The 23,940-nt window shown below is 39.2% G+C and overlaps 2 protein-coding genes across 10 annotated transcripts in view; both read right to left on the bottom strand.

The window, feature by feature from the left end:
* The window catches only part of MGST3 (microsomal glutathione S-transferase 3), a 1,219,025-nt gene that overhangs the window by 816,511 nt on the left and 378,574 nt on the right, over positions 1-23,940 (bottom strand). The window lies entirely within an intron of this gene.
* Positions 1-23,940, bottom strand: part of PBX1 (PBX homeobox 1) — a 290,936-nt gene that overhangs the window by 11,477 nt on the left and 255,519 nt on the right. For 5 of the 7 annotated variants that reach the window (XM_050768576.1, XM_050768575.1, XM_050768585.1 and 2 more), the window contains 2 exons: positions 16,000-16,112; positions 14,559-14,648 (listed from right to left, as the gene is read on the bottom strand). In XM_050768576.1, coding sequence (XP_050624533.1) covers positions 14,559-14,648; positions 16,000-16,112 — 203 coding nt within the window. Of the gene's footprint in view, positions 1-14,558; positions 14,649-15,999; positions 16,113-23,940 lie in introns of those variants that run through there. The other 2 variants (XM_050768611.1, XM_050768602.1) reach the window with 2 other exon arrangements.

Genomic DNA, 23,940 nt, shown 5'->3' on the forward strand with positions numbered 1-23,940 from the left:
ATACATACAAAAGGCCAATAAACATATAAAAAATGTTCAATCGCACTAGTAACCCAAGGGATGCAAATTAAAATAAAAACAAGATGCCATTTAATGATTTGATAATTGACAAAGACTGAAAAACAGTTGAGGTTGTGAGGAAATGGAAACTACCAGAAACTGTTAGTGAGAACCATAAATTAATAGAAGTTCCTAGAAGAAAGTTTACAATACATCACAAAGACTGTAAACTTATGCATACCCTTTGATCTAGTAATTCCATTTTTAGAGATTTAGCCAAGCAAATAACAGAAAACATACATCAAATTTTCTGTACTACAAAGCTTACCACCATGTTATTAATAATAGTAAAAAAAAAACAAAACCCAAAATCAAAACATAGCTTAATGTTCTATAGTATAAATTGATTAAACATATTGTGGACTTTCCCTATAACAGTTTCCTATGCAGTTATTTAAAGTTATGTTTGAGAAGAATGTTTAATGATATGGAAAATATTCATAACACATTTTTAGTAATATAGGTAGGTAAAATGAATTGTAACTTTCTTACACCCACATAAAGAACACACTTATACATAAAGTGCTAGAAGGCTATGAGCACAAAGTTAACAGTAAATTTTCTTCTTTGTAGTTTTCCTGCATTCTCCAAATTTTCTACATTAAATATTAATTTGCAATCAGAAAAAAATTTAAAATTTAAACAAAGTGTCTGAAGAAAAGTCCATATCTAACTTATGTCTTTGTTCTTTGTGGCCAATCTCCAGAGCTCGTTAGAGAAGAGCAACCAATGCAATTTGCAGCCAACTACAGGTCTTAGGAAGAAAGGCTGAGGGAACTCAAGACTCTTTTCCCCAGAGAAGAGAAAGTCAGCAAGTGATTTCATAACTCTTTTCAAAATACAACAATTACCTGTGAAGAGTGTTAACAGTTGTTTTTTCCTTTCCATGAAAAATAGGGCTGGCCGGGTGTGGTGGCTCCCATCACTTTGGGAGGCTGAGGTGGCTGGATCACCTGAGGTCCGGAGTTTGAGACCAGCCTGTCCAACATGGTGAAACCCCAACTCTACTAAAAAATACAAAAATTAGGCTGGCCGTGGTGGCTCATGCCTGTAATCCCAGCACTTTGGGAGGCCGAAGCGGGCGGATCACGAGGTCAGGAGATTGAGACCATCCTGGCTAACACAGTGAAACCTCCTCTCTATTAAAAATACGAGAAATTAGCCGGGTGTGGCGGCGGGCACCTGTAGTCCCAGCTACTGGGAAGGCTGAGGCAGGAGAATGGTGTGAACCCGGGAGGCGGAACTGGTGGTGGGCCGAGATTGCGCCACTGCACTCCAGCCTGGGTGACAGAGCGAGACTCTGTCTCATAACAACAACAAAAAAGAAAATTAGCTGGGCGTGGTAGCGCATGCCTGTAATCCCAGCTACTTGGGAGGCTGAGGCGTGAGAATCACTTGAACCCGGGAAGTGGAGGTTGCAGTGAGCCGAGATTGTGCCACTGCACTCCAGCCTGGGTGACAGAGTGAGACTGTCTCAAAATAAAGAAAGAAAGAAAAGAAAGAAAGAAAGAAAAATAGGGCCAGTGGAAATAGGCTAAACAGCAAGATCAAGACAGAGTTGCTCAAGATCAGGTATTAGATCTCCTTTTCATTTTCTTTGCCTTAATGCCCAACATAATTCTGGGTAATAATAAGTCCCAAGAAAATGTCTACTAAACAAATGAGTGAATGAATGAATGAATGAATTATGGATCAAGCTCAAGGCCACTGAGATAACACCTGCCCCCAAAGAAAGTAAGGAAAAGAGAAAATACAGTAACAGACATCTGAGCTCTGAATATATACATACACACACACACACACACACACACACACACACACACATATATATACCCATCCCAGAGTATACATACACCCATAAAATATTTCTGGCATAAAAATTATAGGGTATGCAATATAAATAAGTTGGAGGTAAAAGATGGGTACCAGGCTATGGTAAACAGAAAACACACACACACACACACACACATACACACACACACACACACACACACACACAAAGCCATTTTCTCGTGGGAGAAATTGTGTGGATAATAGAAATACAAAATACATGTTTGCAGGGTTTCAAGGCGGGCAGAAAATCCGGTCTGAATGCTGGTTAAAAAAACATACACACAAAACCCACTGACAACAGGTTCAACTAGGCTCACTTTGAAAAGCATTCATTGAGCACCTACTGTATACCAGGCCTGAGTTGAGGAACAGGATATACAACTATGATCCTTCCCTTCAGAATTCTATGGTCTAGCGAGGAACGAAAGGTAAGTGTCAGAAAAGAAATCCCATTCCAACTCCTGTGTACTAAGCAGTACATAGGCACGGTCTGGAAGAACTAGGAAGTACTTCCAGAAGACAGGCCTGAGCCTGGTCACGTAAGATGAGTGGGATTATGAGATGCCTGCCCACTGCCATAGGTTCTGGGCTATGGATTCTACTGATTGAGAACTTTGTTGCCCCTAACAAAGGTCCATCTTACCTATGACAAGAGGGAACGAGAATGTACATTTTATAATGCTAGATACTTTAGGAACCTGTGATCTAGAAAGGAAGTAAAAGAAAAGTACCAGGGCAGGTACTGGGTGTTTTTCAACTGCAAAAATCACCACATTAGACAAGGAATGAAAATTGATATCTGCAGATCTATTTTGCTTACCTTCAGTTTTTTAAAATTTTTTATTTATTTTTATTTTTTTTTAGCGAGGGGACGGTTATTGCCCTGATGCCTGGCTTTCCCTTCTCTGAACTCTTTTGTGCTTACCCCCAAAATAAATTTCTAATTATTTTAATACAATTGAATTACATAAGTTAACGTACACGAAGTGTCTACCACATAGAAAGAAGTCAATAAATGTTAGCTATTAATACAATTATTAAGTGTCATTTTGGCCTGTTAATTTTCTCTCCTTATTGTTTTTTTAATTGTTCTTTAATTTACTGCCTTAAACCACTTCCTTATTTTATTACTACTTGATCTGTTTTTTAATCTTTGTAAGTATCTTCTTAGCTGGTGTTATTTATTTTAACTACTCATCCTAGCTTATTTTATGTTTTTATTATTCTCTTCAGTGCTTGTGTACCTTAATTGCTTTTAACCTTCATTTTATAATTTACATGCAATGTTATCACTCTCCTGCCAGTTTTATTCTTCCCGTGCTTTGTAGTTGATGAGTAAATTCTTTCTTCCTACTTTTCTTTTTCTTAGTTCCTTGCTATTCTAATTTTTAAAATTATATTTTCTATTTAATTTTCTAGTTTTATTTCTATTATACCACCCCTGCAGGCTACCGCATTTATTCTTTTAAGTTACTTTAAAAATCCACCTCTACTGACACTTCACACCTAGATTCTAGAACAGTTTTGCCTTCTGTTATAATGAACACCACACGTTTCTCAACAAAGTGACACTTGATCTAAAATCCTGCTCTCATGTATGATCACTGGGTCACTATCTAGGCTGGTTAACCAAATATGACACAATAAAGGTGTAGGGTAGCCTAGATCCAGGAAAGAGCTGTCTAAATAATTTTCCAAATATAATTTTAATAAAGAAATGAACTAGTCTTAAGCCTTCCATATGCTACTCTGAGAGGATACACAACAGAACAGTCATAACTGAGTTCTTAAGAGTTCATTTCCATATCATTCGGCCTCCAAAATGTGTATCACCAGGTCACATAAATTCTTTCACTATAAGGTTCTTGCCAATTCCCTTCACTTGGCATAAGGACTGGAGATCAAGGGTCTATCTGGATAAAGGGAAAGAAGAAAGGGGAGAAATGGCAAAAGGCAAAAGAGGAAAAATGTCATAGTGAGGTAATCACACTGTAATTTAACTTTCTGATACCTCTTAGAAAGTTTCTATTTTTATATATCTCAAAAACTTTTCTCATTGAAATGTGAATATAAGTTGAATACAAGCCTTTAAAGGCAGGCTCACCATATCAGAACATGAGACAAGTGTAGAATAAACCATCTCATTTGATTTAAATTGGCCTTTCTAGCAATGCTTGGCTATAAGATAGAATGAGGGACTGAGGGTAGAAGGTGGAAGGGAGGGATCCCCTGGCTGCCGGGAAAAGAACAAACTATTCTGTGGACAACTATGTGCCCTGTCCTTCCATTTCCTTCTTATTTTGTTTTGCAAACTATAGGAATGAGGTAGACACAACAAAACAAAGAGTAGGAAATTTATAAACAAGTGTATTACATTTCTTAAAACTCAAGAGACCCAGCACTTTGGGAGGCCAAGGTGGGTGGATTACGAGGTCAGGAGATCTAGACCATCCTGGCTAACACGGTGAAACCCCATCTCTACTAAAAAATATAAAAAATTAGCCGGGTGTGGTCATGGGCGCCTGTAGTTCCAGCTACTAGGGAGGCTGAGGCAGGTGAATGGCGTGAACCTGGGAGGTGGAGTTGGCAGTAAGCTGAGATCGTGCCACTGCACTCTAGCATGGGCGACAGAGCGAGACTCCGTCTCAAAAAACAAAACAAACAAAAAACCTCAAGAGAATAGATAGTTATGATTTGCATATTTAATCGTGTACAATTTTGTTCCAGAAGAGGAAAAAACTGCAAATAAATATTGAACTCTAGTTAATGATACATGTGCCAGGATATTTACTTAGGAGAAAACGTACTGTTGTCTGTTACTTTGAAATGAATGAAAAGAAAAAATCAAGATGGATTGATGGATGCACAGAAGGATAAAAGGGTGACAATATGACGAAGCCAGTAGAGTTAAATATTAATGATAGAATCTAGGTGGTAAGAATACTGATTTCACTGTAAAATTCTTTCCAGTTTTCCATGTTTGAAAATTTTTTAAATAAAATGTTGAAAACATTTTGAAAGGTATCCTTAATGCAAATAAAGCTATGTAATTCCTTCTCTTCAGTAAGCCCTAGAGAGCATGTAGACTTTACACACTAGAGCAGAACTTCTCAAACTTAATGTGCTTAACAATTGCCAGGGGATCTGGTTAAATTGTAGCATCTGATTTAATAGGTCTGGGCGGGGCCTGAGATTCTGCATGGCTCACAAGCTCCCAGGTAATGCTGTTGATCTGCAGACCACACTTGGAATAGACTAGCAGGGCAGGGAGGAAGAAACAGGGAGGCTGCCAGCTTAGGTCACCTGGAAGACTTGAAACAAAGCCTCTATCTTATGTAAGCCCCACAGGGTTTAGACTTAAAGAAAGAGTTCAAGATGAGTTCAAAGACATGTCCTGCTTGGGCCTGAAGAATTATTAGGTTGGATGAATTAGTGGCTGACCCACTTAAACATTATTTCAAAAAACCCATAACAAATGTAGGTATTTCTATATTCATATTTTAAATCTTTCTCCATAGTATTGCATAGTTTGAAGCATATTATTATGCAACCGGAGTTAACTTCTTATATGTAGTTAATTTTTAATAAAGAGCTCTATTTATATTTGGAAAGGTTGATTTAAGCAGAAAGCATGCTTTTCCATGTTTTGTGTTAGGAAGTCTACTCTATTTTCACAGCATGGTGACACCTCTAACACCATCACCCCACTTTGGTGGCTTCATTTTAACCTTCATTTTACAATTTACATGCTATTTTATCACTCTCCTGCCAATTTGATTCCTCTAATGCTTTGTAGTTGATTAGTAAATTCTTCCTACTTTGCTTTTCATAGTTCCTAGCTATTCTAAAATTTTAAATTATATTTTCTAGTTTTATTTATATTACTTTTGCACGCCATCACATTTATTCTTTTAACTTACTTTACCAAGTTACAGTTACCAAATAACCGGCAGAGAATCTAGAACTTCACTAGTCAGCATGGTAGCCACTGGCCAAAAGTGGCTACTGAAAATTTAAATTACCTTAAATTAAATAAAATTAACAATTTATTTTATTTTTCAAACACCATATTTCTTTTTTTTTTTTAGTTTCGAGATGTTTATTTTGAAAAACATGCTTGTTTACAATGTATGCATCTTTATATCTAGCAGCTAATCAGTATTAATTCTTTATTGTCATATCTTGTATGTTAACAGTACTTAGTTGATATCCATTCTCTTTTGGACCTCATGCCCAACACTTCTTTTTTTTTTTTTTTTTTTTTAATTTCAACCTTTTATTTAAAGTTCTGGGGTACATGTGCAGGATGTACAGGTTTGCTACATAGGTAAATGTGTGCCATGGTGGTTTGCTTCACCCATCAACTAGGTATTAAGCCCATTCATTAGCTATTCTTCTTGATGCTCTCCCTCCCCTCAACAGGCCCCTGTGTGTGTTGTTCTCCCCATGTGCCCATGTGTTTTCATTGTTCAGATCCTACCTATAAGCGAGAACATGTGGTGGTTGGTTTTCTGTTCCTGTGTTAGTTTGCTGAGGATAACGAGCTAGCCATATTTCAAGTGCTCAAGAGCCATGTTTTGCTAAAGGCTAACTTATTGGACAGTGCTAAAATAGAACATTTCCATCAGTGCAAGAAGTTATCTTGGACAGCATGGTTCTAGAAGCAAAGTACAGCTTTTGCTAGTCACTCACAAAATCTATGTAAGAATAGCAAATGTCAGTCATGCTTATAAGCAATTCACATATTTATAGTTGATAGGAATATGATTATATATGTGTAAATACCCCTTACAATGGCCATTCACCAAATTTTTGAAAATAATATTGACTATACTGGCTGGTATATTTCTTCCCTTTCAGAAAATCAGATAACTGAACCAGATAACTCTCAGTTCTTTTTGCTTTCTATGACTTTATGAAGTACAAGAACCATGTCCCATTGATGTGTGTATTCCTGGTACTGGACATTAGAAGGATCTCAACAAACATTCGTGGAATAAGGTATTTTTATTTACTAATATTATCAAATGGAAACATATTTAGAAACGTGAAAAAAAATTTCCTCAAATGTAGCCAGAGATTGGGATTTTTAAAAATTACCTTAAAACAAAGGGATTTTCTAAGAAAGAAGTCTAATATTTTGCCGGGCGTGGTGGCTCATGCCTGTAATCCCAGCACTTTGGGAGGCCGAGGCGGGTGGATCACCTGAGGTCAGGAGTTCAAGACCAGCCTGACCAACATGGAGAAACCTCATCTCTACCAAAAATACAAAATTAGCCAGGCATGGTGGCACATGCCTGTAATCCCAGCTACTTGGAAGGCTGAGGCAGGAGAATCGCTTGAACCCGGGAGGCGGAGGTTGCGGTGAGCCGAGATCGCGCCATTGCACTAAAGCCTGGGTGACAAGAGCAAAACTCCGTCTCATAAAAAAAAAAAAAAAAAAAAAGACGGAAGTCTAATATTTTATCTGAAAACAAGCTTGTCTAAGAACATGGAACTCTTTCCTAAAAGGCAAGAAGGGGTGAGGCTAGATTCAGCAAGAAGAAGACTATCTTCAGAAATCAATGCTCAATCAATGCTCATGTTTCCCACAATTAAACTCAGCTCATTTAATTACTTAATATTTGCTGACATCTAGAGGGACCATGCCACTTTCAGGAGCAACCATAAAAACAAACTATCCCTTTGAGGTTGTGATTTTTCTTCACAGAGCAGAAGGAAGGCCCGACTTGAGTCTGCAACAACTAACCAGATCCCAGCCTGAGGACAGCATGGCTACAGACCAAATGTGGGCCAGGCTGGGCAGGATGCTATAAAACACCAATTCCAGTGAAAGGAACATGGCATACACTATCATCTCACAGTGGAGAATCTTCCCCAAAGCACAATCTTGCATTTTCTTGGGAATGGAAAAACAGTAATTGTTTATAAATAGAACTGACATTGGAAGATGCCTTAGACAAAATCCAGCTCAACTGTCCTCTTTAGAATTCAGAAAACTGAGTCCTATCAAGAGAAACTGACTTGTTCATAGTCACGCAGGCAAACGTGGAATGTACGTGTACATACACACACACACACAGCCTAAATGTGATAATGTTTAGTGTGATCATATCACTAGGTTTGAGATCATAACTCATTGTGACAATTCTACAAAGAGAGAAGGAGTTTCTATAAAAGAATGCTTATTATTACATTGTTAAGTCCGTGGTAATATCTATTTGGTTGGGGTTGGTACTTTTCTCAAACTTTGCTGGTTGGTCCTAAATTCCCCTCTTCGGCTACAGAGTTGGTCAGTTTCATTGGTCTAATCTTCTAGGAACAGGAAATTCAATCCCAGACGAAGTGCTGAATGAGACTAAAAGGGAAAATGTACCCTGACTGACATCAGAGTTTCTCCAAATTGATCTGGATGTACCATGACGTAGCTTCATTCCCCAAGGTAAAAAAAGATGCTTATGTTGATTGATTGAATGAATGAATGAATAAGCAAATGAATAAATGAATGCATGAATAAGCCATTGAATGACTTGACCTCATTTGTACTTTTAAGGGCTTTCACTTGGCAGCTGGGGAAGAACATTGGATTACACATGAAATCACAATGCTGGGATATTTTTTGTTTCTTCAATCATTGTGGGCTGAAATAAAATGCTTTTCTGGTCTCAGGTTTGTTATGGTGCTACGTTTAAAGGCCCTATTAGAAGCAAAGGCACTGACTTACTCTGTTTCTCATTGGTTTTGTCGTGAAGGAGAGTGAGGCTGTTAGCTTCTGTCAATCTACTCTATCCCTGTTGCCTTCAAACACTAAAGAGTCTGGTCTGCCACATTCAGACCTCTCGATTTTCCTTGGTTCTTTTACCCCTCAGTCTGGGGGCTGTTCAGTAGTTCCTGGTCATAGCACCAGAAGGTACCCAAAGACAACCAACTGGGGGGCACATCTGGGTATGTTTTCATCCCTTTGAAATTCAAATTCAGCTTGGTAAAATAGAAGAATTAAAACTGTGTATAATTAACATGAGTTTTCAAAGATTTGCATATGAATTTTAATTATTACCCTCAGTTCCTAGCCTTACAATTCCACATGTGGCAACATCTTACTAATATATACTTTAAGTGGAAAGAGGTCTCTTAGAAATAGTTAAGAAAAAATTAAAATTATGGCATGTGGCCAGTATTACTAAGTATCCCTGTGGTAGCCAAATGTCTGAAATATGTTCATTTAAATAGGAGGCTATTTTTGTCCTAATGATTTATATTCTATTTATTTACTTGGCAAATGTTCCTTTCTCCCCCTTACCTAACATAGGAGAAAAGAAAAAACAAAAACACCTATATTATAGCTTACAATGATAAAAGCTTCATCTCTATTTTTCTGTTACTATAATGATTACAAAGCAAGATTAATGAGATTTTTTTTTCTGCCATAAATTGATGTCAATGGCACGTTACTTTTGTAGAGATAGTGCTAACACTTATTTCCATTTTCACCAAACCTTTTGAATAAGAAAAATCCATAGGGGTATCTATTTATATCGAAGACTGGCTGGAGTAAATTCATTCCCATAAGCCACATTTTAAAACAATTAAACATAGTGGCCGGGTGCAGTGGCTCACACCTCTAATCCCAGTACTTTGAGAGGCTGAGGCAGGACGATCACTTGAGGTCAGGAGTTTGAGAGCAGCCTGGCCAACATGGTGAAATCCTATCTCTACTAAAAGCACAAAAATTAGCTGGGCGTGGTGGTGCACACCTGTAATCCCAGCTACTCAGGAGGCTGAGGCACAAGAATCGCTTGAACCCAGGAGGCAGAGGTTGCAGTGAGCCGAGATCACACCACTGCACTCCAGCCTGGGTGACAGAGTGACACTCTGCCTTAAAAAAAAAAAAAAAAAGTTTTACCCTAAAGAATAATGCTTTCTGCTATCACGAATATCCAAGGAATTCAAAGAGAAAAGTTTGTGTAACAAGAGCGCTTCTTCCTTCCCATTTGGGTTTCAAGATACAATTTGAACACTGGGGTCGGCTAGAAAGAATAGAAGTTACTAACTCTAATGAAAGAGTTTTCTGGAGGGATGATCTACAGTTTAGTCTGGTGTCCCTCGAGCTAACGGTAACAATCAAAGATCACAAATGTAGAATTCTAGAGCTGCTGAGCTGAAAGAGAGCTTTCAGTTTGCTTATCTAATAAACTCTACAGATGAAGCAAAAACACACAGGTGAAGTGACTCCTTAAAAGAAAAGTCACAAGAAGGACCTAAGTTTCCCAATTTCAAGTTGCTTCCACCTTCCCCCAGGTTGTCCTTGGAGGTTCCAGTACCACATCTAGTAGGCAGGGCAATTACAACAATGAGAATCCAATTACAACAATGATATGTTGCTACACGCACAGCTATCCCACAAACAATGTTATGCTGCTACATGCATGGCTGTCCTACAAACAGGTATATATATACTTTTTTTTTTTTTAACAGGGATTCTTTTAGTATAGAAACACGGGGACTCTTTAAGGACAGGAGGAGTGAAAGAAATTTTATAAAATTCATAATAAGAATGACTCTACTGCTGAGGATAATTATCTCTGCAATATCATCATCATATAAATTCATATACTTACTGTTGATTTGAATCTTATTCTCAGAGAATATGCATCAGCCAGAAAGTTTGAAAAACTTTTTCCAAAAAGAAAGACTTAAGGATATTTTTGGATCTTAAAGCCAGTATATTTGTGGATAAGCATTTAAAACAATAATTCTCACCAGATACTTTACAGCCGATACACTAGATGTGGCTATTGGTCATTAAAATGCATTTTTAATCTAGTATCATCATTTCTTCTCCTCCCTGATTTATTCATTCAACGAACATGTTTTGAGCAACTAGTACATGCATTTTAGGACCATACACATAGGCAGAAGTGAAAGACACAGAGGTAATTTCTGCGCACATATGTATAGTGCAAAGAAAATATGTGTCTGTGATTAAGTAGGGAGAAGGGGTGAGAAGGACTAAGAAGAAAGACACGAAGGAGAAGCTGGGCTTGAGAGTAAGTGTGATTTGGATAGTGGGGTAGGATGGAGAGGGGATGTAGGAATGAAAGGACATTTGTGTAGATGGCATACATGAGTAAATGTAAGGGGGAAAATGGGCAATGAGGTAAAGGTGAGCTGTCCATACTGAATGGCATCCCGAGCTTATTTTGATGATAGCAGGATGAGGTAGAAGGACAGGAAGGCTGGGCCCAGATGTAAAAGACCCTGAATGTTGTATTCAGGGTTTGAGCTTGCTTGGGTAGGCAATAGATATCTGAGCAAAGAATGACAAAATTCAGAGGGTGTGTGGGAGAGAGGAGGAACTAAAGACAGCAACATTGATTAGGAAGTTATGGCAATAGTCTAGCTAATGAACTATTTCTAGAAATAGGATGGTGGCGGTGAGAATGGATAGGAAAGAATGTGATAGCTAAGTGATCTTTAAGTATGTCTGATGGACAGAGAAGTGGAATAATCTCCCTCCATTTCTTAGAGCTACTCTAAGCTTAGTAAGTATTGCCCGTTGTCATACGAGAACACAAAGTACTTAAGGAGGTATAATTTAACTCTCACCATGGCTAAGGAATGGGGTCTTTAGGCCTTGCATAACACTATATCCATCTCAAAAGCACACCTTTCCATCAGAAGAGAAAAAAAAGTGACAACTGTGTCCTAACCTATCCTCACTAGGAACTACCTACTGAGAAAACTGCTCACATCAGAAGAGAAAAAAGGTCAAATGAGAAAGTTATCGCTTATAAAATTTCATACTGCATTCATGTGGAAACATTTATGCTTTGCCAAGCCCTTCCTTACTTATTTTCTCATGCTCCCTAAGCCAGTCCTTGAGGTATAAAGGGTGGGAATTACTGGCCCCATTTTCTAGAAGAGAGATTCAATATTTGCCCATGGGCACATGAGTCTCTAGGACTAGCAGTTCCCAACTCCCTTTACAGGACTCTTACCACTGCACCTTGCAATCCTATTGCTGTGTGGTCAGTCAAAGGCAAGTGGTCTGAACTTTACAGGGCTTAAAATAGATGCTGCTTGGATAAGATACGGGTGCCGTGAAAGCCCAGCCAGGGGAGCAGATAAAGGCTGCCCAGAAAATGTCCTCCACTGAATCAAACACAATCCAGAGCCCAGCTGGGAATTCCACTGCAGCTTTGGGGTTAGGAACTGTTTATTTTTATTTCTTGGCTCAAAGCTTTCATTCCTGTCCTTGTCTCTTCTTGTCTCCCCTCCTCTCTCTCTCCTGCTGGCAGTCATCATCCTGCTCTATACACACACGTCTCAGCATCGAATACCACCATCTAAAAATACATCTCACTATAACAAGCTTGGCCTCCTGCAGGTGGCACAATTTAAAACTGATATCAAAAGAACATATCACGATCAGCCTTTGATTCGTTTACCCTGCATATTAAAGACCCAGAAATAAAATAACCACAGTTCACGGAAAAAAAAATTAATGCAAAGTGAGAGACTCTTTCAAGTGGCATTTTCAAGCCCAGTTTTTGTGGTGGGCTTATGTAATCAGACATAATTGTCTGCACATGTTTGGTTACACTATTTCAGAAATTATTCCCAGCCCATCAGATGATGTCAGAGGGGTCAGTGTTGACCTTCCCACTCCCCAGAGTCTGACTGCTGCTCTCTCTCTTCTATGCTGCCCAATTAGGAAAGAAAGATGCCAAATAACAGAAGTGTCAGCCCCATTTCCTGCTCAGTCACGTGGACTTCCTTCAGTTCCCTTTTTGAGTAGGGCCTGATTCTTGTTCCTACACTTTTGTGCTTTCCTCATGTTCTTCTCTTCTGCTTATGCACAGAGCAAAGCTTTCTCTGGAAGAACTTATAACCCAAAAAGATTCAGGAAATACATAAACGTATGTGTGTGTAAACCTGCACTCAGACAAATACCCAAACAACTTCATTCATTTGGAATTCTTTTGGAGAATACACTTTCCCACAATGGCTTCTTGTACTTTCCCAAGAAGTCTTCCCAGTCAGTCAGCCGTCAATGCAGTACTAGTAGTTAATGTAGTTAGAACAAGCACAAGACGGGAAGAATCTCCCTGTCCTGAAAATCCTTCCTAGAAAATAACATGATGGTCCGGAGTATGTTCAACAGGGTTAACTTTGACTTCTCTCCTTCCATTCCAGAAAACACTTGATAAATACTGTATAAACTCAGAGAAGATTCTGCCTGAAAATGGTAGACAACAAACACTCCCTAAGGTAAGTGGCCTTAAAAGTTACCAAGACCATCAAAATCTGCTGCCTGACTTCCTTCTGCAACATCCTTACCAAACAGCTAGCCAAGCCATGTTTGAATTTTCCAAGGATGGGGAACTCTTAAAGGCAGCCGATCCCTTCTTCGGAGGACTCTTACTGTGAGAAAGGTCCATCAGATGTTGAAGTGAAACCTGTTTCTCTGAATGCACTACGCAGTAGTCCTATCCTATCCTAACCCCTTTAGATCATTCGTGATGACTCTAATAGTGTTAGCATGCCTTACACTACTATATACGCCCCCCAAATATTCTCTTTTATGAGGTAAGAATTCCTAATGTGTTCAACCATTCCTCATCTGATCTGAGAAATAACTGATATTCTCTTAATCCTCCCAAACCAGACAGAATCATGTATGACTTGACCAACGCAGAGTTGAAGGGGCCATCACCTCCTTCACTGCAGACATTATTACCTCCATTAGTATAGATTACATTAATAAATCATGCCTAACTCTTCTTCCTTCGATCCCTCATTTACTTTAATCATAGCAACAGAAACAAACAATAAAAAACGATCACCACCCACCACCCAAACCTTTCTTCAATAGTTAAGGGCCAATAGTTCTACTCAAGCCTTCTGTGACCTCTAAAAGCCCAGGAATCATTCCTGATCTAAAAAACGGCCTCCTTTTCCAGGCTGCCCTCTTGTCCCAGCTTGCTGTCACCGCTGCTGAGAAAGCAGACGATTGATCTGAGAAATCAAGTTGGATTGCTGTCCCAAATCTACACTCGGTTCTCCTTGTGTCTGTCTGATCGATTTCACTCTGTGCGACATAGCTTGTCGCTATGAATTTTCATGCTAGTCAGGAGCCGCCAGCGCACCCAAGAACAAGTAGAAGATGGTCTGCACCCCTCCCCATCCCTTCCACATACCCAGCTTCTGTGTTAATTTTCTTTTTAATTGTCCATAGACAGAATGAAAAAAAAAGTATTTCTTTTTTTCAGACCACAGACGTGGATGCAATGGATTTTGGCTACTAGTTTCACTTCCCAGGTTCCCAGGCCCCAGCTTGTGGTCACATTTCCTACCACTGTTGTACTAGGTGTCACCTGTTTAGCAGCTCCCCTAGCTGAACGCATGTGGCCGCAGGTGCCATGCAAACACTGATTGCGTCTGACAGCCCTAGACGCCAGCTGCCTGCATGAAGCCTGCCCAATCGCCACTTTTTTTGTGGGTAGAATGCTGCCGATGGCATGACCGATACAGAAACAAGAAACTAGGTGACCGTAAAGCTAAGATAAGTCCTACTAAGTGGCATTCTGGGCCCTACGGCTTTGAAATAATTGGTAGTGAAAGAATAAAAACAAAGCAGGGGGTGGGGGGGCTTGTTTTCTTACACTGATGCCCTGCGGACTGTACATCTGACTGGCTGCGAGTCCATCACTGTATCCTCCTGTCTGGCTGATAACATGGCGAAGGGTATCCACCTAAACAGATGAACAATAACAGAGAGAAAATTAGTCAGAGAGGCGCAGGAAAAGGGAGCCAGATCATCATCAGGCAGGCCAACATTTGGGCATGCCATATTAATGCAATCATTTTGGAGACAGTTGTCCTGGGAGAGTCCATTAGGAGGAGGCTAGCCTCCTCTGTATGCCAATCCGTAATGAGTTCTGAGTTCGGTAAGCAAGACAGTAAAATGGTAAAAGAAAACTGGGATCCCCACATTGAAACTAGTTCAACAAGTCTGCGTGAGATGGCAGGGAGTAGGATGCTGGAGGAGCTGGAGGGGAAAGCATGAAGGAATTTTCTCTTCTCCCCATTTTTCTTCCCTACAGATCATCCTATATAGCTGTTCCTTTGCTGGGTATCCTACAAAAACAAAGGTTCTGTTTAGAGGAGGTTTGAGCAGTCATCTCACAGAGAGAGCAGTACTTGATTGAGACCTTGTATTTTTTGAGGACTTAAGTGATGGCCAGTTGTTCAGTCACTTGACCAAAGCCTGACCATATCACTTCAAACTTGTTTCCAGGCAATGTTTCTCGAGAAAGGGGTGAATCGCTGACCAGTTGGTCTGTTCTGGGCTTGTAATGCTTCTTGTTCCACATGGAGGGTGGGAAACTAGACTGACATGGCTCAGAACTTCCCTAATAATTCTGACCCACAGCATACTACTTGACCCTCTCACATCATGTTTCATGCTGAGCTGGTAGGATGGCTTCTGGAAATATCATGAAGGAAATCTGCTTACTATGGAGCACTAAGATTTGATATCACATGGCTTGATTTTGCTTCCCAATGTGGACGTCTACTCATCACCAGGAACTCAAGTCCCTTGACCTTAAGGATGACTAAGAAATGAATTTAGTCAACCTGGCTGGGTGTTTTTAAAGCTTAAAATGAAAACATCAGATAGTAATATATTTGCTTGCTTGTTAATTGCCTCTTTATATGGTAAATATTGAGCACGAGAAACCAACACATGAGAGGGAGACCTGGAAATTGAGATAACATTCTGACACCTCCTCCTTTTCCCTTTGCTGAATAAAGAATATGCTGGTTCCACTTGCCTGATGTGTCTCGGTCACCTTGCCCTGTGCTTACTGTTCTTTTCCTGCCTTCCTGGTCCAACTGAAAAGCCAGAGCCAAATGCATTCACAAAGTGTGGACGAGATTCCCCATGACAATGGTTGTCTTGATTTTGGTTTGGTCGTTGGTAAGGTTTTGGTTCTGATCTATCTTTCTCTCTCTCTCTGGACAGAAGCAGGAAGTCCAATATGACTGAGGGCTCTTGGACTCTAAGGCATTCACCTGGCGGCATATTGGCTGGGTCCCTACCTGTGATTGCACGTTGGCTCCAACCTGGGCCCCTTGGTAAGAATCCCCATTGAGTGACTGCACGCTCATGAACAAATCTCCAGAGTTTGACATGTTAAAAGAACTGGAAGAACCTGGAAAGGAAAGAGTGAGGCACCTGAATCACAGAAAGGAAAAGGCTCAAACCCCGCAACTAACAGCCAAGAGGAAGAATGACATGCAAAGCAACCCCCCAAATAAAAACTAAAATAAAAATAACACCAACAGAGTCTGGTTAGTAGCATGAAGAACAAAGCAAGCAATAAAGGGTGCATATTGTTTATGTTATGTGAAGCCATACCGTACTGCAAGTTGTCAATAGAACTGCTTCCCCTTAGCAACTTCAAGCTGAGAAAGGGAACATTTATTCTTCCCAACTTAGTCTATTTGGATTGTAGTCTCTAGTCCTAGGATCTCTCTTCTATGCCTCTAAAATTCTAGTGTTGGCCAGGGGACCACAAGATGGAGGCTATGGGCTGGTCAGTGGTATTTCTGCCACCATGATAGAGCACATAAACTGTTCAACTGGATTCTAAATATGCCATTGCTAAACCATCCCCTCCCCTGTGAGGAGCAGCACCTGGGAGGGAATGCATGAAGGCATTGTCACATACTAGGACCATGTATGGGTCTATTGACATTCTTAATTTCTAAAATGAAGGTGAAATTTCTTGCAAGGTGGCAATAGCCCAGGGAACCTTGAGGACTGTAAGAATATGTGGGAGTGATCTACCCTTCTCTGCCACCTGCAACTATGGAGAAAACAAAATAACGGGCCAGGAATTCTCAAGCATGCATAAAATATGAAATGTTGTTGCTGCTAATAATAATAATAATAATAACAGTAATAAGTGGGCCTCAAGAAGGGCCATTAGCCATCTGCTTTCACCTCCCAGAGATGGAGGCATCATCCAGTGAGTTAGCCTAAGGTCCATCCTGGCACCGCCCAGGTTCCACTGGTTCCACTGTGGTGAACCTAGCCCACATTCAACCTAAGCATAAGGGCTTGCAAAAGCTTAATATTATTCTGAAGTCATCGTGCAGCTCAGCGCATTAGGAAAGAAAGCTCAACGTGCAAGGTTTGGTTAAAACATGACGTTAGCCTGGAAAAGGAGAGACCTTAGGGACCCAGGTCAGTTGCACTCTATTATTTCCAACCCTATATTGCTCAAATTGTGCTCTTGCCCTCATATTCTGAGACAGCCATCATCAGTGTGGAATCGCCCAACAGTGATTCATGCCTCAGCTCTGACACTTTTCTTTTCTCCTCAGGTAGGGATTTGAGCTCTGAGAGCTTTCCTGCCCCACATGAAGAGGTGCAGCTAAGCAGAAGAGAGGACTTTCTTTCCCCGTAGAAGGACCACTTAACAAATGACAAACTCTAAACTCTGACACAATGCACTATTTATTTATGGTATCTATCTATGTTATTCATGGTGTTTTCATACTTTAAAGGCAAGAGCCATTTAGAGAAAGCTGACGATTTATAAACCTGGGTACAACTCCACATTAAAACAAAACAAAACAAAAAGAACTCAAATTTTGTTTGTCCTGTGGGATGTTCATTCACATGCAAAAAAAAAAAAAACTAGCTATTTTACTAAATAAAACAATCCTCCACCTAACTCCCTTCTCATTCCTTCTTTCCCAGGAAAAAATAAATGCTTTCTTTGGGGGTTAGAGGAGGACTCAATCATCAACCAAAGGACTATGCCATCTCCATAGCTCTGCGACTTGTCCTGTCTCATCTGGCCCACATTTCTCTGTTTAGCTTATCTGAAAGGAATTGGAAAGGTAGGGCCTTAGCAAAACAGGTGTAAGATCTGGCCAGGTGTGGCTTATACCCAGTCAGTGGGACAAAGTCTTTGGTCTGTAACTTCCTTCCATTAATATGGGACTATCTTTGAAATTGTCTTCCTGAACATATGAATGAAACAATGTGTGGCACAGATCACATGCTCATGTGTAGATATATAATATCTCTATATACTAGTACTATCCCTCTCAAATATTTTTCGTAATCACAGATACAACCTAAATAATAAAAGCCATTTTGTAATATATTACAATACATGCTTATATTTAGATGTCAACAGAACCAAGAAGAATCAGCTCCAAGAACCCAAATTATAATTTGTTATATGTCATCAGACTCCCCCACCCAACACCCCAGAGTGTTCAGTTTCAAGCTCAGGTATTTTACTTCTCTCCCATCATCTCTAGATGATATCTCGTCATCCAGAGAGTCAACCTTAAGGTCCATCCTGGCACCACCCAGATTCCACCGGTTCCACTGTGGTAAATCTAGCCCAAACATAAGGACTATAAGTTTGACCAATGTTTTTTTGGAAATTAGTACACAAACTTAGAAATGGGAGAAACCCCCAAAAGGCTACATGATATCCAATGACATGGCATCCATGGAACCATGAAGGCATGGAATGTGTCATTTAAAAGATATATACTGCAGTTGACACAGATGATTTAAAAAATACATGTGCATAGATAAACTGTAAATACGTCTGGCTGCCTAATGTACACAGAGATAAATATGCACATATAAATGTACTTCACGTACAAGTGCATTTGTATCAGAGCAGCAACTGAAGAAAGAGTCCCTTGTGCTCTTGGCTGTGCTGTTTCAGCATTTCATTGTGTCTGTACACCCATGTACAGTATTACCATGGCTTCTCACTCTCTGAAGTATCCAGAAGCAGTGATTGTGCTGAGGGAAGAGACCAGGTGCCACTAATACCACAATAAAGCAGACAGAAGTCCACAAAAACATCTGAACTACAAGGGGAGGACATGTTCTTTACCCAGCACTGCAAGTTGGAAAGAATTTATCATGGAATGGATAACCTCCTGGGACGCACACGATTCACTGACAAATAGTGAATGGGCTCTCTTGGAGGTGCTGTGGCATTCTCAAAGAGCTGAAACAGAGTAACTTGGCTTGCTGAGAAGATCATTCAGAAACCTTACCTGCAGGCTGTTTGGAAACCATCAGCTACTACTAGAAGCACATTTTAAGATGTGGTTGTCAGTTAAAAGGTTCTGAATTTGGTTTGGGAAGGAAGGCAAGCAGCTCATTTAAACTGCCACCCAGACATTTGGGGCATGTACAGAAAACTAAATCTGCACTCAACTAGGCAGAGAAGAAATAATGGATCACCTATGATTCTAATGCATTTGCTTGGGCAAACATCATGATGTGGTAATGTGTTCACATCCATTTTCATTAGACAAGTTCCCGAAAATTGCATTTCTACTCTAAAGAATCTTCAGGAGACTTAAATTTGTTAAAGAAAAACAAAAAAAGTAAAAGCAAAAAACAAACAAACAAAATCAGTTAATTTCATAATCCAAAAAAAATAATAATAATAATAATGATAAAGCTTAAACCTAGAACAGGATCTCTCAACCCTGTTGCTACTGACATTTTGGGCCAAATATTCTTCATTGTGGGGGATTATTTTATGCATTGTAGGGTGGTTAGCCCTACAATGGTTATCCTCTATCCAACAGATGCCAGTAACACCCACCCTTCAAAATTATGACAACCAAAGATATCTCCAGATATTACAAAATGTCCCCTGGGGATACAGATTTGCCCCTAGATGAGAACCAAAGTCCTAGAACAAGAATGGATTTACTTTTTCCTTTTAAGGAAGTCCGTGTTTAAATGTATTCACTCAATATTTCTTACAGTATTTTAATGAAGTAGTTGCCATTTTCTGTAGTTTAGAAATCAAGACTTCAGGTAGATTATGTAGCCAGCCTGATTCAGCTTGATAGATTGGACTCTCATACCATTTGGGAGTTCAAAGGATAGGTCCTTTTTACTAGATGGAAGCTTAATTAAGTCTCAGGTATGCTTGCTTTTCCATTTCCCCTTGTGAATTCCAAAATTCACTGTTACTTTCTGCTTGGGACAAAGTGAAAGAGTAAAGTGTTGTCTGGTTCAATGTGAAAACCCTTCAACAGGTATGTATGTCAAGGTTGTAGAGTTCCAATTCCAGGAGAAATTGTTTTCACTCTTCACTTAAAAATAAAGAGGAGAATCATACTAAGGAAGAACATGAGATAAAACATCAGTAGGATAAATATTTTCACTTGGTTTTAAAAAACAAAATTATAAACATTCCTGTGGGTTTACTGAAGTGTCAGTCAACTTCTCTGGATGTGTTACCTTCTCTCTGTGTGTACTATATAAAAACTTCTCATAGGGCACGAAGGCTCTGCGTTTTAATATAATAACCTTTCATCAATCCTGAAAAACACCAACCCTCTTTTTAGGGGTTGATATGGTTAGACTTTGTGTCCCCACCCAACTCTCATCTTGAATTGTAATCCCCATAATCCCCATGACCCCCACGTGTCAAAGGGGAGAGACCAGATGAACTTAATTGAATCATAGCGGCAGTTTCCTCCATGCTGTTATGATAGTGAGTGAATTCTCACAAGATCTGATGGTTTTATAAGGGGCCCTTCCCCACTTCACTCGGCACTTCTCCCTCCTGCTGCCTTGTGAAGAAGGTGCCTTGCTTCCCCTTCACCTTCTGCCATGACTGCAACTTTCCTGAGGCCTCTCCAGCCATGCTAACCTCAGTCAATTAAGCCTCTTTCCCTTAGAAATTACCTAGTCGCAAGCATTTCCTTATACCAGTGTGAGAACGGACTAATACAGGGGTATTACAAGATTATGTATACGGGCTTGCCATTGACTAAAATAGTGCTAGAAGAAGATTTGCTGTTGTCCTTGACACAAACACACAGCTAAGTGAAAGAATTCAAATCTTGGGGTTCTGAGCTTCAGTAAGCCCACTACCACTTATCTAATCACAGAATGTGATATAATTTCCATGCTGATGGCATGCCACAGTGAGCATCTGTAATGCACAAGTCAATTTCTTTCTTCTTGGATGTTAAAATCCTCTCCAGAAGATAATCCAAGCTTCTTGAAAGGGCTTCATTTTTCTGAGGTTTTATAATCTCATCAAAATTAAGAAATTAAGAATGCATTACTCTAGGTCATTACAGAAGAATTATAGACCCCAGGTTTTAACCAGTGCTTCAACTGGTCCCTATTTTTGCTTTCTTTTTTCAAAATTTAACTTTTTCTCCTTCCTTCTATTCTTCCTCTTTGCTCCATCCATTTTGTCTAACTCTGCTGGTATAAACTATGAAGCATGCTAAATGTCTTTAAATGCTTGCTAATCCCCCCGGGTTTTAGTCTTAAGTGATTTAAAAAAAAAAATAGATTATGCTTAAGAAAACAGGAGACATGGAACATATCAACAAATAGAAATATTTGGAAGTAATCTAAGATACTGAAGTGCTGTTCTCCATACAGAAGCCTCTGGCAGGAAGAGGATTTACTTGCAAAGAAATATATTTGTTTTTGTTTGTTTGTTTTGTTTTTTGAGATGGAATTTTGCTCTGTTACCTAGGCTGGAGTGCAGTGGTGCGGTCTCAGCTCACTACAATCTTCGCCTCCCAGGTTCAAGTGATTCTTGTGCCTCAGCATCCCGAGTAGTTGGGACTACAGGTGTGCGCCACCATGTCTGGCTAATTTTTGTAATTTTGGTAGAGACGGGGTTTCACCATAATGGCCAGGCTGATCTCAAACCCCTGACCTTGTGATCCGCCCGCTTTGGCTTCCCAAAGTGCTGGGATTACAGGCGTGAGCCACTGCACCCAGCCAGAAATATATTTCTTTACAATAGAAATGAGTACTTATATTTTGTAAAACTCTGAAAAAAAACCTTCTGCTTCAATACTGAGGCTATGAAAAGTTCCTAGGTTCCACAACTCTGCCAAAATATATTTTCACATATTAACTTCTTATTTAAAATTTATTTCAATTATCATTTATCTTTTGAAATTATTGAAGAGCAAGTACATAACATGATAAACACCTTATGTGAAAAGTTTGAACATTTTAAAGTTCTACTTTATCTGTGTGGATGATTTAAGTTGGTTAAGAGCAAAAGAAAATATAGAAAAGCCCATTTATAACTTTTGCTGTTAAAATGTTTATCTTTTAAAATTCCATGCTATTGCACACATACAATAGTATTTTCTTTTGTCTCTACTTTAGAAAAAGCACTACAAAGGGGTTCCTGTGCGGATTATTTCCAACAACTTAGGCACAACTGGAAGGCTTAGCTCAAATTTTCCATAATAATTTACTTTGTGCTCAGAATAGTCACATGATGTTTAAGCCACCAGAAAAAAATTCCTTAGAAAACTGTAATCATAGTCTGACATTCCGTAACAGGCAACCATAATTCTTAAACACAGAGTAGAGGGTTAAAATGCTTACTTTTCTCTTTTAAGGGCTTTAGGAAAGAATAAATAGTTACAAATTTAGTAATGAAGAAAGTCCACAGGGCCTTTCTAAGGAGTAGTCATAAATCATGCTAAGCCATCTGCGATGCAGATATACCAGGGACAGGAAAAAGTCATTTCGATATCTGTTTTGCATTATGATAACCTTTGCAGGAGTGTTGAGTGCATTTTTGCTAATGTTGACAGAATTGTACTTCTTCCAAAGAGACAAGTGAAAATGTCTGCCTAGCAGCACAGTTCAACTTGTTATTGGGTCTGAAATTCTTAATAATTGACCAGATGGAGAAGACGGAACTCTCTGGTTATTGAACCTGTTAGCTTTGATCCCTTGTCAATCACACCATGATGGAGGAAGAAAAAACCAAAATATTCCTCAAAAAGTAAATATGCTCCTCATAGGAATCTAACCTGCAGTGCTGGGAAAATTAAAACTGGATTGAATTCTATGTTATTTTATTATATTCATGTTGAAAAAGCCCAGGCCACTCTTCATGCATGATTCCATTTAGATAAAAGAAGGCCATAAAAGGCATGCTGGGTATAGCCCAGTGACTTGGAGAACCTTATCATTAACAAATTTGTACATCTGGAAGCTCACAGAAGACATCAGTCTGTGGAACCCTACATTGTCTCCAGTAACAAGTCACCATAAGAAAACTTATTTTAGTGGACAAACAAGCTTTGTGGTCAAAGATACCACAAGCTTTGTGGTCAAAGATACCTAACATTAACAAAGATGTCTAACATTAGGTTTGTAATCATATTATGATCAAATATATTTAAATTGATAACCTTTTAAGTTAGAATCATCAATTTTCTTAGCTGTGCACCCTAATTGAAGTCAAACCAAACTTATTTAATGAGAAAATACTTGTTTTTCCTTTACCGGAGGGGAAAAAAAAATTACCACATGCGTTCCATAGCCTACAAACACGAAGGTTATATTTTTTGCACTATTAACTATATTTTTTCACATGTAGAAATTCTGAACTGATGACACAAGGCACACCCCAGAATACAGTATTTTGACCTAAACTCTTAAATTAGTGATATAATGCATACTTCCTGAAATAAAACCTACTACATAGCACATGACCGATAATCATAAAGAAGACCAACAAAAAACAATAAAGAACAACAACTATAAACAATACATAGAAATATTCATAGCCTGGTTTTGCATACCAAAACATTCTAATAAGATATTTGCTAGAAGAGTAAATATTTCTGCATAGAATGTACGCTAATAGGTGACCCAGACATTACGTTGTTGGAACAGCAAAACTGACAAGGATAAAAACTTTATATAAAATGGGCCAAATGACAGAATCCCAATAGACTATCTCTAAGCATTATGTCTAACTTATTTATTGATATCCCTGAGGGGAGAATTTAGAAGTCTCATCAAGCTAACCAATTTACTTTGGTCTTAACTTAATAGACACATTAATGCAAACCTCCACACAACCCACCTTGTAAACAGTCTAACAGATTGCTCTTTGGAAATGAAAGGAAGAGCCCAAAGTGACATTAACATCCAAAAATACAATTGAATACAGAAATTAACCA

The sequence above is a fragment of the Macaca thibetana genome, chromosome 1, assembly GCF_024542745.1.
Source record: "Macaca thibetana thibetana isolate TM-01 chromosome 1, ASM2454274v1, whole genome shotgun sequence".
Taxonomy (NCBI): Eukaryota; Metazoa; Chordata; class Mammalia; order Primates; family Cercopithecidae; genus Macaca; species Macaca thibetana.